The sequence below is a fragment of the Podarcis pityusensis genome (genome assembly GCF_964106645.2).
Source record: "Podarcis pityusensis genome assembly, chromosome: 2".
Classification (NCBI taxonomy): domain Eukaryota; kingdom Metazoa; phylum Chordata; class Lepidosauria; order Squamata; family Lacertidae; genus Podarcis; species Podarcis pityusensis.
In genome coordinates, this window is record NC_138029.1 from 42389103 (window position 1) to 42408134 (window position 19032).

At 44.5% G+C, this 19032-nt stretch overlaps 1 protein-coding gene and 1 long non-coding RNA gene across 8 annotated transcripts in view; one reads left to right on the forward strand and one right to left on the reverse strand.

Annotated features, from left to right (window-relative positions):
* The window catches only part of SHISA6 (shisa family member 6), a 263665-nt gene extending 256054 nt beyond the window's left edge, over nucleotides 1-7611 (forward strand). For all 7 annotated transcript variants that reach the window (XM_080993824.1, XM_080993818.1, XM_080993819.1 and 4 more), the window contains one exon: nucleotides 1752-7611. In XM_080993824.1, the coding sequence (XP_080849950.1) occupies nucleotides 1752-2305 (554 nt within the window). In that variant the 3' untranslated portion in view covers nucleotides 2306-7611. The remainder of the gene's footprint in view (nucleotides 1-1751) is intronic.
* Nucleotides 3027-17973, reverse strand: LOC308470682. Its single transcript, XR_013982547.1, has 4 exons — nucleotides 15699-17973; nucleotides 13211-13322; nucleotides 9013-9137; nucleotides 3027-5700 (listed from the first exon to the last, which is right to left on the reverse strand). It is a non-coding gene; the product is annotated as an uncharacterized lncRNA (long non-coding RNA).
* Nucleotides 17974-19032: the final 1059 nt, after the last annotated feature.

Below are 19032 nucleotides of genomic sequence, written 5' to 3' on the forward strand. Positions count from 1 at the left end.
ACAATCATGGGTTCCTCCAAAGAATCATAGGAGCTGTAGTCTAAGGGTCCCTGAAAAGAACTACAATTCCCAGAGTTCCCTGTTGATTGTTAAACCGCTCTGGAAATTATAGCTATGGGAAGGGACTGATCAGCACCCTTAACTGACTACAATTCCCAGAATTCTGGGAAAGCAAAAACTCTTTAAAGTGGTATTCATAGTGCTTTAAATGTATGGCGTGTATGTGGTCCCAGTAATTGATGCCTGAACTGACCTATGAAGGACGGTGTGTGCACTTACCATAAGCAAGCAAGCTATATGTTCAGAAATTAGGGGGATGGGAAGCTGACTTTCACTCTGCTGGAATTGTAGGGGAAGTGGCTTAAGTTGATGTGTAGGGATTTTGCAGAATGATTCAGAGAAATTCATGTTTGCTGAATGTATATATAGGAATGATCATGAGTAGAGTCATTCTCAGAACTGGAAAATGAATGCATTTTGAAGATTTACTGATACAAGATGGGTGGCGGTGGAGGAGGTAAATGCATTTTGTTGGGGTGCTGTTTATTTTCCCCCCAACAAAAAAAAACTTAGTTCTAGAACAGGACAGATTTGGGGGCACTTGTGAGTTTATGATTCCTCCACCACATCTCAAAAACCCCACCCACACTTAGCCCAGAAAAGAGAACAAAAAATGCAGTTTCTATTTTTGCATGTGTTATTATTGAAAAGTAATAAGCATAACAGCATCACAGAAAAAATAGCTGTCTATTATAAAAATATGCATCAGATTCACATTAATATAATAGATTCACATTATGACGAAAGACAATGACTGCACTTTCTCTGTGTGTTTGCCTAAGTCACAGGGGCAAAAAGTGAGAGACAGGTTAACAATAAAGCAGTGAATGTTAATGGTGGTTAATGCCAACATAGTCACAACAACAGTGAATCAATGAAACAGAAGTTAAAGTGAAAACACATTTCAGCAGCACCCAGTGAGCAGATCAAACGTGATGATTAAATAGTATTGGAACAAATATTGTCATATTTAAAAAAGAAAAAAATGGTATCAGGGAAATCCAGAGAGTTGCTGCAAGCAAGACCGCTTTGCAAAGAGCTCAGACAAGTTGATTATGGGCGAGTGTGATGTTTGGTCCACTTGTAGCAAATTCCATCACATACCTCCTTCCATTTCTTCCATAATTTAGTGCTGCAACGTGACCTGGGAGGGGACAGATTCTATAACCAATACAGTTGAAATTAAGCACCAGTGAGCACATGAAATATTTCACAGGGAATATAACTGTCTTCTGCAGTTTTTTTTGTCCTAGCAGTTTAAATAGTTTTTGTAATAATGTATTATAAATCAGGGATGGGGAACATGTGCCCCTCCGGCCATCTCTCAATCACCTCCCTGGTCATTGGCCCCGAGGGGATTCAACAGCAACTGGAAGGCCCCAGGTTCCTCATCCCTATTAGAAGTGGCAATTAATAAAGATGTGGGAAAGAGCTGCTGAGGAAGTGCTGGTCTCCACTCCACTCTAAGGGGTTTTACTGTGATTTGTAAAAAAATCCTCCATATGCAAAATTGTATATTCCACAAGTGGAGTAGCCATTGATGTTCCCCGCATGATGGCAGCACTCTAGATTACTTCCTGCATTGCACATTTACCATATTGACATACCTTTAAAAAAAAATGCCTTCCACCCTTGCTTGACACTTTTGCAAAGCCTTAACGTTATCTGTCCCATCTCCTTCCTCCACACAGCTGACAAGGAAGCTGAGGAGTATTACTCCAGAAAGAGGCACCTCCCAGACTTGGCAGCCAGAGGGACCCTCCCTCTCAACGTCATCCAGCTCTCCCAGAAACAGACCACTCAGAGGGAGCGGCCGCGCCGCGTGATGCGGGCCATGTCCCAGGACCGAGTGCTGTCCCCAGAGAGGATCATGCCGGAGGAGTTCAGCATGTCTTACGAGCGGATCCTCTCTGACGAACAGCTGCTATCCACCGAGCGCCTCCACTCCCAAGACCCACTGCTGTCTCCAGAGCACTCGGGTTTCGGAGAGCAGTCCATGTCGCGGGCTTTGTCGCACTCAGACGTCTTTGTTTCGACGCCTGTCTTGGATCGCTATCGGATGACTAAGATGCACTCCCATCCCAGTGCCTCAAATAACTTGTACAACACCTTGAGTATGAACCAAACGTCTGCCAAGCGCCAGGCCTTTGCCTCCCGGCGGCACAACACAGTGGAGCAGCTACACTATATCCCAGGGCACCACCACCATTACCGCACAGCCAGCAAGACAGAGGTGACTGTTTGATCAGAGACACTGTGCATTGTAGATAATCCATCTATGGACCGGGGTGGCTTCAGTGCCCTACACTGCAGTGGCCTTATGGCCAAGATAACCTCTAACTATGTCTGAAAAGACAGACTCTTCCGACAGTCCTGTCTGTGTTGTTTTGGAAATTCATCTACATGTTATTGACATAAAGAGGAAAAAACAAAACCTGAACAGGGAGAGGTGATGCAGGTAAGGTGTCCTGACGTGCCCAGTTTCTGTCAAGGAAAGCCATTCAGATTATGGCTCCTTTCAAGGGCTTGCCTGCAGCTACTCTCTAGGGTTGCCAGGCTAGGACTTTAAGACATACTGACAACAATCTCACACAAAATTGGCGTAATATGGCCAAATCGACAAACCTTCCAATCCGGCGTAATGGGATTTGGTTGTGATCTTAGTGCTTGACAGAAGTTTAGTTTTACCAGGACTGTCAGCTGCAGTCATGACTGAGGCCGGTTCCAGCCAAGGTCCATTCTCTAAGACAGAAAGTAAAAACTCCAGTCCACCTAAGCATGGTTCTTCCAGATCATTGGGCAAATTCCAGTGGCAAGCACTGTTACCCAACTCCTAGACTGTGTGACAATGCCTGCCACGGTTGGAAAACCACATTGTTTTACAGGTAACAGTAAAACAGAACTATTCCAGTGCCTATAAGATTGCTAACCTCCAGGGTGGTAGAAGGAGTGAGGTGGATTTGTTTATAAGCACAATTCTGCTGATAGGTGTTTGCCAGCCCCCCACTTCTTCCATCCATCCTCATGTATATAAATTCCTAACATGTAAATATATTTTTTAAAAAGAAATGGGACAGAATTGCTTCTCTCTGCAACAAGAGGCACCAACATTTCGCATCCATTTTTACATCCAGGATGTGGTCGAAGATAGACAAGTTGCAAGAGATGTGGAATAGCTGTAGCCTGATTGTCATGCCATGAAAAGTTGATCACAGCTCAATCTATGCTTGGCTTCTTGCCAGCCTGCAGCTTTCAGCTATCCCTGGGAAATCTTCAGAAAGGCTAGTTATTTTACAGGATTTCTTGGAAAGATACAGTTTTCAAAAGCTTTTTCTTTTCATCCCTCCTGCCCAATAACATTTTTGGGCTGCCAGTCTTGCTGAATCCTAATCTCATCCTGCAGGTGCTTGTTCCTCTTGTATACTAATTGGGCACATTGTACAGCCACTGTACAGTGATAATTAGACACTGAGTGTCTGTAAACTCTTTCCAAGAAATATTTGTAGGTCCAACTTTGGTTGGAATTTGAATATTTGGAACAGATGTAAATTCTAATTGACATGTACACCCCATCTCCCTGCCTGGTCCTAACCTCTGTTCCAACAGCTACATGCAGTGGCTGAGCCTGTGTAAAAACCATGGACTATTGGCTTATTCCACTGCACACTTGCATCCCCATGCTACAAGGTCTTGCTCCAGTTCTGCACAATGAGATGTAGAGCCCCTGCATTAAATAGGATCCCACAGAGCTAAACAGTCTAAATATGTGCATTGAACAATAGTTCCTGACATTAGTGGCCTTCACTGGGCAGCCTCAGGAATTTCCCTTCATGAGCTTTTATTTTCTCTCTGCATTTTTTCAGAGAGGCATGCATTGGAAAAGTGATATCCTGTCCCTTTTTACCAATCAGGTTTTGTGTACAGCACCAGCCGAAAGCAACTGCAGAGCTGCTTTTCATTGGTGTGTTGTGTTCGTAGGCCACAGATCAGAGCCATAAGAAACACTGTACTTTGCTTAACAGAAACTGGGCTGAGAAGGGAAGAAGGCAAAGGTCACGAGCCATCGTTGCTTATGTTCTATTCCTGAGCAACAGGCATACACTCTGAAGTGTTTGTCACTAGCTGCAATGCACACAGGTATGGTCACACAGTAGCGGGAAAGGGAGAGGCAGTTTTCTCCATAATTTATGCTGAGCATAGTCATCTTCAAACATCTCTGGTGCCCAACCCTATGGACAATAAAAGCTGTTGACCTATGAGAGGGTCTGCTATAGAACCTCTCTGGAAACAAAAGTCTTGTGTGCCATCTTGAATATGGTGTGTCAAATATACAAGGTGTGTCATTCTGATTTGCCATGATGTAAACCAATGCACCATTGGTTACCTGGGTGAAGCAGGCATCGGAGAGGAGGAAGGATACAGACCCAAGCAATGAAATGCTACAGGTAGACAAGACAGGCCTAGTTATGAGAGCACAGGGGCACATATAGTAGTACTGAGGGGGACTCTGTTTCCCAAAGGTCGCCACAAATCTGGCCCTCTGTACATTTCCCAGTAGAATGGTGTTCTGTTGTCCAATATTGTATGGCTCATTTTCAGGCCACTTCTTGGCCTGTTCTACTGAAATAATAATCTGCAAAGCACTGTTGGTCTCCTTTCCTGCCTGTTGGGCCGCCTTTCTACAGGATGCAAGCACTGTGGTTGTTGCTGCAAACTGCAGCTGTGTGACCACAAATCCACTCAGTTGCCGCAATGTTATGGGAATCGCATGGCCTCAAACGCTGCAGAAGTGCCCTTTTGTGTGTGGCGCAACCATGCTGCCTGCATACTATACAAAGCAGGCCTTGGCCTCCCAACAGCTCATATACCCTACTGAGATCACCAGTACATCCTCCTGTACAAGTCCTCTGAAGCAAATGCAGAGCCCTAGTATTACCCTAAGTGAGATCTCCATGGAGTCACAACTGTTTGCAGTTTGGCGCGATGGATTCAGAGAGGTGTTATAGGATAGGTGGGAAGTAAGTGGTTCTGATTACTTTGTCTCAACTGTGCTCTGAAGTTAGATGTTTCAGCTAGCATCCAGTCTCAGAGCCACTTACATCTGGATGTAAGGCTGCCTAATATCAAGCCCATTAAAACTAGTGATTGCTCCCATGCTGCTTGAGACAGAGGGAGTTGATGCACTAACCTTGTGAGAAGTGTAGATAAGCCATGTGTCCTTCAAGTTCTGAGAATACCAAATTTTCTACATATTGCCTAAGTAAAGTACCCCCCCCCCATTTATATCCCTGCCTTTCCACTAAAGAGGGCAAAACCCACCGTCACACGAGCAGAATTCAGCCTCTCCTTCTCCTACACTCTCCCCAAAATCAGCTTCAGCTAAAGCCAGGAATCAAACTACACATGAAATCCTCATCAGTTGACCTCAGAAGCATGTAGGATCATACTGCAAAGGATACTCCTTCAAGTACTCTGGGCTCAGTCCATTGAGGGCTTTCAAGATAATAAGAACCACGCTTTGAATTTAGGCAAGAAATGAGTCACTACTTACTGCCATTGAAGCAGGACCCACATGTTCATTTCAGCATTTTGCAGCCATTCAAGTTTTCGCAGGGTATCGCCAAGTAGTAGCAGGTGTTCCTGTAGGATTAATACAAATATTATCTGTTACCTGAATTTTACATCTTAACCCTAAGAGAAGGTGTGCTAATGAACTTTTTTTTTTTTTTTAACAATGGTTATGGAGTGGCCATCTTGCTCTTCCATATGTTTTCTTCCTCCTGAGATTGTGAAGGCTCAGTTCCTGCTTAGGTTTAACCTAAGCTCTACTCTGTGATTTCAGGGAGAAGGAAAGGAGCCCTGACTTAATCCAGTGCTGCAGCAGGACAACTAAGACTTGCAATGCAGGTGTGATATCTGAGCTTTTAGCTTGGTGGGAAATACAAAAATAAGCCACATGAACATGTTTCCTCTAAGCAGAGGTCTCCATCATCAAATCTCACCTGTTCAATTTCTTCTGCCTAACACATCTCCTTAGCCTTCTCATTTCAGTAGTAATTCCCCTACTCTGATAAGAGCAACAAAGTCTTGGAAGGTGTGTTTTTTTTTTAACCTGCTGGTTTCCAGAAAACATTCAGATAAATGGTTGCTTTATGGATGGTTGGTTCCAAAGGCCACAGACAGCAGGAAACTTGGACTGCAATCCCCCACAAAGCTACATACCCATATGACTGGATTGTGAACCTCTCGCACAACAAGAAACAGTGGGCTGGAGTGGGATGTATCCCAGCTCCTTACCACCACTGTTGTTGCTGTCATGCTCCCTAGGTTGGAAGGATAGAGCTCACATAAGCTCCCCAATCAAGTTAAAACTAAATTGCATGGGGAGCGTACATAAGTAGGACAGTTTACTGGTGGAGACATTTGCCTTCAACTTATGGAGGGCAATGAGAACGCGGATTAATGATAAGGGAGACATTTGATTAAAGGTGAACCAACCTAATTCATACTTTCTGAAACAATATGTGAACCAAAACATAGCCAACCTTAGAAATTCAGTTCTCTGCATTTTGCAACACAGTTGTCCAGCCAAGTAATGTATACAGAAATGCATATGTTGGAGGAGTGTGCATAAAAAGGCATGTATGGGTGAAACTGCTTTGCAAAAATGTGTACATTAAGGAAAATGGCACACAAACATATGCATATTAAAATGGGAAAGATCAGAAACACTTGCCCTTCCCAACAGCGACAGAGGACAAAGCTAGAACATTCATCCCCATTAGCTCTCTCATGCAAGTCTACTCATATGGGGAACTAGAATGAATATTTTTTTATTTGTTTACTTGACAGAATTTTATATACTGCTTGATTATTAAAACAAAAACATCCAAGTGCTCTACACAAAAAAACAGGGCTCTCAAAAACTATGTATGCAGCCAGAGGTGGGATTCGGGAGAGATTTGTAGTTAAAGGCAAACCAATTTTAATTGAAATGTGAGCTTGTCTGTGTAGCTGAGTGAGCAGCTACAGTGCAGATTTCAAAGGCACTTCTGGCTGCATGGACAGTTCTTCCCCCAAAATCAGTCAAACAGCCTCCCCCCCCCCCCTTTTAGTTGCTTCACCTATGTTCAGCAACTTGTGCACACATGACAGGGAACCAGAGCCAAATACAGATCCCTGCGAAGTATCCCTGTATAACATATTTGCTGGTTTCAAATTTCACATTTTAAGGTGTGCCCTTCCGTTTTTAGTTTTTATTTAGCCTTCGTTTTATCACATTGACCTTCCAACAAAATTTTCCAGAATGGCTAACATGAAATCAATATCTTATGTGTACACAAACAGCAAGCCCTGACACAGGGCCCATCCACACTTTCGTTTCTCCCATGAATTCAAGTCACAAGTCTGAAAGGTTTCTTTCCCAAGGAAAACCTACTGTTTACTGCTGAATCGAAACAAACACTAATCCGGAACTTGAACAAAATTTCTTCCAATTCAGCAGCAAACAGCAAGTTTTCCCAGGGAAAGGGGTAAGGCAAAAAGACAAAACCCAACAGCAACACCTCTCTGGCCTGTGACTTGCAAGTGTAGATTGTCCTACAGCTGCCTTGGTTGGTTCCTCCTGTGATTATAGCATCCCCTGTAGGTCAGTTCTTGCACAGCCCAAGCCGCATTACATTCTGCTGGGTTGGGTTCAAGTACATAACAAGACTGGGAAGAATGAGAAAGAGTTCAAGATGAACTCATAAAATAGTGCAATCCTCAGAACAAACAGACAGAAGGAAGTCCGTGAAACAGAAAACAATCTTAATTGCATGCACAGGAAATGTCACTTCCTAAATGAAGCAATCTTGTACTTCACTGAACAGGGCTAATATAGCTATACAGCTCCCCACCCCCTGTGTGTATGTTTTAGGGTTCCTTTCTTAAACTTCCCTGGTTTTCAAAAGTGTTGCAGGGTTAAAGGAGAAGAAGTCATTCTCCCCCTAGTTAGGCTGAACTGCAAATGCTGCCTTTGCTTACCTGCACTTCTGGACAACGTGCACAATGCAGCCTGTGAGCCACCCAGCTGACAGCCTACATAGAGCAACTATCGAGCAGCCAAATCCTTCTTCTGGGTTTTGTTTGGAGGGCAAGAGAGTATGAAGGAAAAAGGTGCCCCAGGGCTGGGGGGTAAGAGTGGTGAAAGAACTCGCCCAGCGTCTTTACAGAACCTCTTGCCTTGAGATACAAGCCCCTTAGCACACTTCAAATTCTCATTTCTTCCCATGGTCAAATGTTAAATCAAAAGTTAATCACAGGCTGAAATGAGCTGAAAGCAAAGGGAGAAAAGCCCTGGAATAATTAGCCCTCCGATTCTAGTTCATCTTGGTATAAGTGACAATGTGCAAACATTATCATCTTTGGCAATGCAGAGGTGGGTGCCATGCAGTGACATGAGAGTGGCCTTGAAGTTGTGAGCAAAAGAGTGTGGTTAAAATACCCTGTGGCAGGGAAACCTTGGAGCCTTCAGGTGTTGCTGAGCTACAACTCCCATCATCCCTGACCCTTATAGCTACATTGGCTGGGCCTGATGGAAGTTGGTCCATAAATACCTGGAGAAGAAGGAGGACCCCAGCCCTGCCCTATGGTTTCCTATTCAGCAAACAATGATTGTTGATTCAGAACGACTAACGATATCAGTCATCCTGGCCTACCCTGACTGTATGGAAGGCACATTTCACACAATAAACCATCTCTTGGATGCTGAGGAACATTAGCAAAGATAACAGTTCTAACTCTGTGACTTGTTAGCCAGCTTGAGATTCCTTAGCAGAACTCCACTGGAACCATCTCAATTCCCTGTGTTAATTTTTCACAAGGGTTAAAACTTCAAAAACTAATGTAATGCTCTCCCAGAAACATCTCAGCAATAACTCTGGATTGGCTCAGTTCTCAAATAATAGCTACCTGTATGTTGTATGTTTACTGCTAATCAACAGGATGGTTCAGCGTCATCTCTGAGGTGTCTTCACTGAGTTGTAGAGGCAGCAGGTGGAATCATTTCCAAACATTATACTTCATCTGCCAAAGGCCTGTGAGAATGAAGGGAGACAGACATATTCTGTTCTTATTATATTTATGTAAATCTGGGGAGGGGGGGACTAAAAAGTCCATTATCTCATTAGTTAGCGAAAATGGCATTTGGTGTCTCTTTTGTGACCTTTCATGATTTGTGGAAGTTCTCACCAATGGTGTAGAACTGCGCCTTACTGTTGCTCTAACCACATGCTTTGCAGTCGCTTCTTCAAGCCTTCATTCCATAAGCTGACAAGGAATCCTTTAGCAAGAGTTTCTCTTCTCCAAGGAAGCCAAATCTTATTGTAACCAGCTTAATTTGGGGGATAGCTATTTCCTGAGGGGAAGGTTGAATGTCCAGCCCTCTTTGTGCTTTAGCCCAGTTTATGGAATCCATGTTTATTCTTCAGTAGTTCTGACAAGAAAGTACATTTGTTATCTGTATCTTTGCACAGACTCTTGGTTACGCATTAAGCTTCAAGGCAGCAGTATTTGACTGTTTTTCTCTGTATTATCCTTGTTGTTATACTTACCTGTAAAAGCACATTCTGTAGGTACTGTAAACAAAACTATTACCGGTTTAGTAAAAAAAAAAAAAAATTAGAGTCTTAAGGATTTTTTTCCACTTTTGTCAGTAACAAATATTTATGGATTCAAAAATAAAGCAATTTCAACAGAAAAAAAGCTCTGTTCGCTTTTGGTACACAGGTACACATAAGAGGTCATCTTTCTTGGCTGGCTTTGCAAATTTTGTAAGCAGAGAGGTAGGGGTGTGTGTGTGTGTGTGTGTGTATACGTGTGAGGAGCAACTATAAAATCTAGCGCTTCAAATTCTATAGTGTCCTTATTTTACTTCTTTGTTAACATGTACAAAAAAAGTTGTGCTGCCTACACACAGAGGGCTATTGAACTGCAGGAAGGAGTTCTCTCAGCATACTTGAGAAAGGAGGCACAATATTACAGCCAACATGCAGCCACACACGAACACATGGCATTCCATAGCAGAGAAATCCTAAGACTGCACAGGAAGGATCCACCTCCTTTCAGATCTGTACCATGATCCTTTCACTCCTGCTGAAAGGTTCTTCAAGAAATCCAAGAGCCTAATGATGACTAGTATTGTTGGGGGAAGGCATGGTGCTAGACAGCGCTTTTTTCTAAAAAAAAAAAAAATGTTTAGGGGTACTCTCATTTTCCTACTCATATTGAAATACTGCCCCCCCCAATGAGGCCAAACTTAGATTCACACAATGTTTAGGGGTATGCATACCCCCGCGTACCCCCATTTTAAAAAGCACTGGTGTTGGACAATCTTAAATCAGCAGACTGAGTGATATATCAGTATGTCGTCCAAAACCGGTTTGAAGTCCATATAATGATATCAGTTTCATAATTCTTACCTGGCAATATATCATGAATCATGATTGGGGGGGGGGGGGTTGCGCTGTGCAAAACCCACCATATGAGGAAAAAATGAAGAGGGTGCATAGCCTCTCTTGCTAGCTAATCAGCACCAGGAGCCTCCCTCTTCCTCCCTCCAAATCCTCCATGAGGCTCCAGAGAATGGCTATGCAGCGGAGGAGCAAGCCTAATGCTCAGTGACCCATGTAATTCAAACTCCACTACAGACAGCAATCTGCTGAGGCCAGATAATGCTCTCAGAGAAACCCAGGTGAAAATGAGAGGGAAGCCACACCGTTTTGTGCTACTAAAGACCATCAACGGGGGGTGGGTAGGTTCCTACGGGAAGAAGGCAGAAAATGAATGGGCAACTCTAGCCAAAGGCAGCTGTTACACAAGAGGATCCTCTGTAGGCAGACCCACCTTGCACACTCATAGCTGTTTAGCCAGTGGACATTCGTTACTTAAGCTTCTCTCCCAATGGGTTTGTGCATTTCACACAGTTCATGGACCTGTAGCAGTTTGATGAGCAATGACAAGCCAGCAATGGCGTGCAAGTTGTAGCCCCCTAAGTAGGCATGAGGAGAGGGTGGGCAGGGACACGACTGACTAAACTTCCTTGTGTGTTAGGTCACAGGCAGGGGTGCCAACTTGAATAAAATATTGGGAGGCCCTGGGAAGCCCCACCCTGCACAATAGATCAGAAGATGTGGGTCATACACACCTTTTGAATGGCAATGCCCATCAACTGGGGGGGCGCAGCCCCATCAAAAAAAAGATTGGGGGTGAAGGGACCTCAGCGCCTAGAAGAAGGCTAACGGTCTCCTCCCCATTGGCTGGCCAGAGGCAACCCGAATGTTAGGACAGAGCAATGCACAGACCCACTGCTGTAGTGCTGGAGTGAGGCCACAGCCTAGGAAGACATCAGTGAGAGCCATTGTACACCCATTCCTCGGCAATTATCCCACGTCTGCGCTGCAGTGCCTGAATTCAAGGCAGAGTGCCTCTCTCCTCCTGCAGCTGCTACACCTCCCTTGTTCAGTCTATTTCAGGCAAAGCAGCTGGCAGGTACCAATCAATGTAGTTCATCATCTCTTGAAAGGTTTGCCCCCATTGCCTTTCCTCATTGACCCAGCATCAAGAACCACAGGTATCAGAGTGCTGCTTCACACTAGGTCTGCTGGATTTAAAGCCCTTTTTGCAAGTCAGGCTCCTTTCGGATAATTGGATGGATCAAAGTGCAATAGAAGCACACCAAATGAAACCTTGGAAGTGTGATTCATTCCCCACCACCACTCCACCCCCATCTCTTTCCCATATTCAACATCGTGCTTCTTGAGCTGCTTCATAAAGTGGGGTGGAGGTTCAATGGTTTTCAATATGGAGAGAGAATGTCTTGCTAGGCTAGCAGGCAGGAGGCCTCTATGACCCTAGACCATCAGTGGTGGTGAGCGCATAGCTCTAAATGTGCAGGGTCAGCACACCAATGATATGTACACACCAATGAAACAAAATGCAGTTTTCAGTAACTAACCAGCAACTAAGTGGCACCAAATAATGCAACCATGAAAGGAGTTGAACAGACTCTTCTTCAGAACTGGCTGCTTCTACTAGCGCTTCCCATTGCCCATGCTATGACATAACACTGCCATCACATATGGATGACTTTGGCAAAGCCTCACAAGGAGTCCAATACAAGTCCGCATTTCATGATTAAACAGAAGCCGTAGCGCAGTGGCTAACCTGGTGCCCTCCAGAGGTTGTTGGACTACAACTCCCATCAATCCCAGCAAGCACAGCTAATATTTAGGGATGATGGGAATTGTAGTTCATTTTTTATTTTTTACTTTATGAATTTATGTACCTCTGTCTACATTAGTCTCAAGGCAATTTACATATTGTTCCCAACTTCCAGACAGCCACATGAGTTCCCCATCCCTGCTTAAAGCATAAAATCAGCCATTTGGAATATGCAGGGAAAGGGAATGTATTAGAAATGAGAAAGGTTCATGGCATGAGGCTGGCATGCAAATAGCTTCAAACTTTTGAAAGGCTACTACTGTATTGTTTTTGAGCAAGGAGCCAGGCAACCAATGACTCTAAGCTGCAAGAAAAACCCAAGTGAACTGAATCTCTCCAAAAGGGAGATTTTTAAAGCCTGCATCTTTGCTAACCCAAAGATTGCATGATCCTTTTTGTAAGTACTTTTCTTTTAAAGACATTTGGAACCCTTTTTCTTGTTTACTTTTTCTGTACTGCCAAAAGATGGAGACTTGTTTGCTGTTACTTCTGAAACTATGTGAGTAGAACATTCACTTATTTGCAAAGCTAAGTTTCTATGATTTATTCTAGCCTAAATATTTTCATGGGGAACGTTTGTTTAAAGGTGGATGAGGGCAGATGCAAATCTAACCAAGTTTTAATCTGCTTGGAGCAATCACCATTGTGCTAACTTTGTTACAAGACAGTAAGAATCTATTTTCCAAACCTCTCTCTCGAACATTTCTGTGCCAGCCCCCATGCGCAGGGAGAGCAATCGCTGACACATCCTGCCTTGCTATTGGCCATCTTTGCCCCAGCAACTCGAATTTCAGCTTGTGTTCTGAGCCGTTTCCTGTTACAGCTCTCCAGCTCCTGCATGTGCTACACTCCTGAAGGACACCACATTGATTTTGTGTCTGGCACCCACCTGGACTCTCATTACAAACTGCTGGGCGGATGTTCTTTGGCACTGCTCACTCTCTTGGGCCAGGGCTTTATGACATGATGTGGACATTTTGTGCAGCATTTCCCCACAGTTGCTGGCAAAGGGAGGAAGAACAAGAGAAACGAATGAGGGATTTATCCTGACATTACCTCCACTGAAGCCTGGTGCCAACATCAGGCACAGAAAAGCCACATTCCGTCTTCCTGCAGGTCAAGGAGGGACCATGCCATGGGGGTCGCTTTGAATCCACTGAACATTGCAGGGGGGGGGGATATTTTGCATTGCTCAAAGCTGCATTCCTGCTTCAAGTTTAAGATAGACATCATAGGGCTGGAGAGGATAGATCATCCGTTTCCATTCCTACACATCCTCAGCAGATCAATCCACATCTTCCTATGTATGCCATGGGTTCAGTTTTCTTTGATAATCAAAGCTATTTAACATCCTAAATACCCAGATCATTAGGTTTGCTGGTAAAAATGGGGTTGTGCTATCACAAAAGAGTGTTCCAAAACTGGGATAGACCTAACAGAGCCTGAAGTCCAAACTCAACATCAGAAGAGCGTGCTGGATCAGGCCCATGGCCCACCTAGTTTACAGTATCCTGTTGTTACAGTGGCCGCCTTGTATCAGCCAAATGCTGCACTGCCATATTCCCTACACCTCCACTTGCTAAGGCCGTCTCTTGTGGGGTTGCCAACTTTTATTTCTGAGAGGATTCTGAACTTTTAATGCTGAGCATGACTGGATGACATTCAGAGGATGAATCTCATCAACTTCCTGCTGAGTAAAAAATTCACTTACTTTCTATCTGTCACGCAGCCCAAAAAGGAGTTGCCCTGGAAAGGGGTGGGGAGAGTTGGTAGTCCTATGTTTTGTGCACTATAGAACTCAAAACCATTGTGGCTAAAGAGGCCGGTGACTCAGGCAAGCCTTGTGTGGCCTGTATTTCATCACCTCTGCCTTTCCCTAGTTAATTTCCCAGCAGGATTGCATGATATAAAGTGATGCAAGCTGGCTTCTGCCTTTTGGGGAGATGAGCAGAAAATTAAACAGCCCCCAGCTGGCAGAAATCAGCACTTCCAGAAACAGATTTCCCAGTCTTTTCCAGAAGAGCACGCCGAGCACGATTCTTTGAGAAACTTTCCCCCTGTGGATGCTCGTTTGTGATAAATGGGAGCTGTGTGGCTTTCCAGAGGATCGTGTCCATTCTCATTGTGTTCTGGAACAGGCCGGCTGGTTTCACATAAAAAAAACCAAAAAGGATGTGTAGCTTTCCTGTGCAGAGACAACTGGCACGCTCAACCAAATCTGTCATTTTCATTGCAACCCTGCAGCTGTGCCTCTCCTCTGACACTGTTGTTATATTGTTATTATATATTTATTTATACCCCTGCCATCTTCCCTGACAGGGACTCGAGGTGCCTTGCAGATAAAATTAAGAACAGCTAAGAACCAATAATTAAAAAACAGTGGAACATTGATAGGATTAAAACTATACACATAGTTGCATTATTAAAAAATCTCCACCAAGACAGAGGTACAAAACAACCATCCAGGTAGTGTGGGTTGGCCTCCCCCTCTTTTGACAGCCCCTTCCTCCCAGAAGCAGCATCATTATGCAACTGCCTTAACCCTAAACACCTTATCTCTCTTGACACCTCATTATCGGGTAGCCAAAATGGTGCCCTCCAGATCTGGCTAGCATTGCCTTTCGTGTTTAGGAGAAATCTATATACTTAGACCCCTCTCACTACTACATCAATTATCCAAGTGGGATTCTTGGTACCTTCAACAATCCTCTAGCCCTGGACGACCATTTCTTACCTATGCATGCTTTTGCTTGCTTAGTTTATACTAGAAATACAAAATCATCTTCATCTAAAGGTGTTGGAGTGCGTGTTTGCAGCTATGGTTGGTTCACAAGCTATGGCACCTTTTGGACAGAGAGGACTTGACCACCACATTATGTGCACTGGTAGAATCCTAGAAGTACAGTGGCACCTCGGGTTAAGTACTTAATTCGTTCCAGAGGTCCATTCTTAACCTGAGACTGTTCTGAACCTGAAGCACCACTTTAGCTAATGGGGCCTCCTCCTGCTGCTGCCGCGCCGCCGGAGCACGATTTCTGTTCTCATCCTGAAGCAAAGTTCTTAACCCGAGGTATTAGTGGAGTCTGTAACCCGAACTGTATGTAACCTGAGGTACCACTGTATATAACTGCAGGGTTGGAAAGGACCATGAGGGTCATCTAGTCCAACCCCCTGCAATGCAGGAATCACAACAAAACCATCCATGGCATATGGGCATACAACCTCTGCTTAAAAACCTCCAATGAAGAAAAGTCTTCTAGCACCTCCCACCACCGGGAGAGGCTGATATCTAGGGCAACCCCTAACTTGTGGAATTTCTGCTGTATGCTGAAGATACATCTCTTTACCCTCACCTTTATCCTGAACCTCTGGCCTACCTGGTCAGAATGCCGAGTCCAACATTCAGAGTCTGAGGGGGTCAATCCACACAAGCAGAGTCCAACGGTCAGGAAGCAATGTTCAGGGTCAATCCAAGTAGCCAAGTCTGAAGTCCAGCAGGCAAGAGATAGTCCAGAGTCAAACCCGAAGCACAGTCCCGTAGAGGTCCAGGAGAATCCAAGCTGAGGTTCATCAACATGGGCAGTTGAGCAGACACAGCACCTCAGCTCTGCTTCCCTTTGGTGCTTTGAATGCTGATTGCAGCACCTGGGTCTGATGAGACATGCGACCTTCACCTGTTCCAAGCCTGCTGCAGCTGAGAAATCACACACCTCCTCCCAGAGCTGGCTATCTTTTAGCTGAATAGATGTGTTTCTGCTTGTGTTTGTTATAATTGGTTTTAGTGTTTACACTATTTTCGTGGGTTGCTTCAGGTCACTTTTGTGAGAGAAGGAGCTTATAAAGTTAAATAAATAAAGCAAGCAATGGAACGCAAGGCATAGAATTTTCCAGGAACAGAATTGCTAATTTGAGCAACTATGTTTGGATCCTCCAAACACAGAGAGCTAAGCTCTGCTGTTGCGGGATGATGAGAGCTGTAGTCCAACAACACCTGGAGGCCACAGGTTCCCCAACCCTGTTCCTAAACAGCTGGAAAAATTCCAGTATAAGTCCTTAAGCACAAGCCCTGATCTAAGGCAGCAGTGCTCCAACTGTGTTAGGAGAAAAAAGCAAAATACCCTATTAGTATGAGCACAGAAGAAGCCGCTCTGGGAAATATCAGGAGAGAAGCATTGTAAGGCGGTATAAATTTTGAGTTTAGGAGTTGTCAACAGTTGCAGTACTGGGGGAAGGTTTCTTGCGGCAGACTTTGGTCTCCTGTGGTGTTACTGTACAAAGTTTGCATCAGCAAAGTAACATGGGGTTCAAAAAGATACTGAGAATGAAATGGCGAAGCAAAAAATGGACCAGGACAGTTGTCAAATGAAAGACATGCTGCAGAGAACTGGAGAATGTGAGCTGTACTGCATTGTTAGGGGACCAGACTAGAAAGATGAAGAGACTTTAGCCAGCATGGTTTCTTTATGTGGCAAGTGGAGAAGCAAGAGAGGTATTTAATATTTTTCACTTCGATGACAATGCAGATAAAGCAATGGGGTGACACAAGTTTTGATTAATAAATCTGCAGCGTACTGTGCACCCAGCAGAAATGTTACATATGAAAGGCACACATTCTTCACTAGAGCTCAGAGTACAGAAAAAAGTAAAGACTCATATGTGACTAATTTAAAGCGGTTAGCAGGAAGTGGTGTCAATCATGTATTAAAGATCACACAGTTTGTGACATAAAGTCAGGCAGAATAAAAGTCAGATTACTGAGAGTGACTGGTTTAACTCTGGAGTGGTACACTTGCTAAAATACATAAAACCAGAGAACCAAAATCTCAAGAACCCAAGAGATATGACGAAACCAAATCTAAAAGAACACTTTCAACTGGCTACTGTAGACAAAATAAGTTAGGAGAACTACTTAAATCAATACCAGTTATCAACCAGTAACAAAAGGTACTAGCTGTGTAAATTCCATTCACCTTTTGGCAAATACAGTTTAAGAACATAAGAACCACCCTGCTGGATCAGACCAAGGGCTACCCTGCATTCTGTTCCCACCCACAGTGGTTGACTAGATGCCTCTGGGAAGCCCACCAAGACAACATGGGCACCCTCTCCCACAATTGTTCCCCAGCAGCTGGCATTCAGAGGCATTACAAGAATGCCTTTGTACCCATGGCAGTTTCTCTTTTTGCACAGGCCCCAAAATGCTGGCAACGGAAGAGTCAAAATATGCTTTCTAGCATGAGAGTACTGTTTATTTTATTGAAATCAAAATTTATAACACACTTTCCCCCTCTAAGTTGCCTAAATTGGCTTACAAATTTGATCAACTATAGATGGTATTCTGAGATGGCAAAGGATTATCAACTGAGAAGGAGTCAATTCTTATGAAGCAAATATATTGCTGTCTTATTTGTCAGCTTCAGAAACAAAATTGAAGGATTTTCAAACAGCTACACAAATGATAGAGGTTTGCAGTCTTAAAACATACAATTTAGCAGGGCTGACTAGAAGAATGAAAGTTCCCAAAGATAGCTATAGGTACTGAAATTAGAAAGAAGAATTCAAGGAACATGATCACTTTAAGAAAAAAGGGATAAAGTCATAGTAACACAAGTCCTATGAAAAGAAATTCTAAATATCATGCAACACAAAAATCATCATCAGAATTACATTATGAAAAAGAACTACTAAAGAAAGAAAGGATAGGGCAGACATATGTGCTCTAACTGATGATTTGGTATCACCATGTAGATGGCATCAAACATCTGAAATAAAAATTTTTAAGGCTATGTTATTTTCTCCCTGTGACATCCAGCAGAGCTTTTGCAGGTAGTACAGGGCCTTTTACAGGGGGCAGTAAAACTGCTGGTAACTCATTGTAACTTGTTTGCGAAGCATTTTTAGAATAGAATCTTGCATCTGCCAGGACCCTGCCCTGGCTGCCCTGCTATAGCAGATGAATCTCAAAAGGTATCCAGAACACTATCTAGTCCTGTTGTGTTTGATGAGTTTCAGTTTGCAAGGCTTGAGGATGTGGACAAGGTGCTTAATGCCTCCTTGCGAGAGGGCTGCTCCCTGCTTGCTTAAAGGAGGCAGTGCAAGACCACTCCTTAAGAAGCCCTCCCTGGAAAATTTACGTACCGTATTTTTCACACCATAGGACGCACTTTTTCCCCTCCAAAAATGAAGGGGAAATGTGTGTGCGTCCTATGGTGCGAATGCAGGCTTTCGCTGAAGCCTGGAGAGCGAGAGGGGTCGGTGCGCACCGACCCCTCACGCTCTCCAGGCTTCGCACACCTCTCCGCAAGCAGCGGGAGCGGTCCCGCTGCTTGCGGAGAGCTGCCAGCATGCCAAAGCCTGCGCGCGCTGAGAGCAGCGCGCCCAGGCTTCGCGCACCTCTCCGCAAGCAGCGGGAGCAGTCCCGCTGCTTGCGGAGAGCTGCCACCATGCCGAAGCCTGCGCGCGCTGAGAGCAGTGCGCCCAGGCTTCGCGCACCTCTCCGCAAGCAGCGGGAGCGGTCCCGCTGCTTGCGGAGAGCTGCCAGCATGCCGAAGCCTGCGCGCGCTGAGAGCAGTGCGCCCAGGCTTCGCGCACCTCTCCGCAAGCAGCGGGAGCGCTCCCGCGGCTTGCAGAGAGCTGCCTGTTTGGGGGCTGGGGTCGGGGGAAGCTCGAGCTTCCCCCGCCCCAGCCCCGCGCCTGGGGGGGGGAAATAAT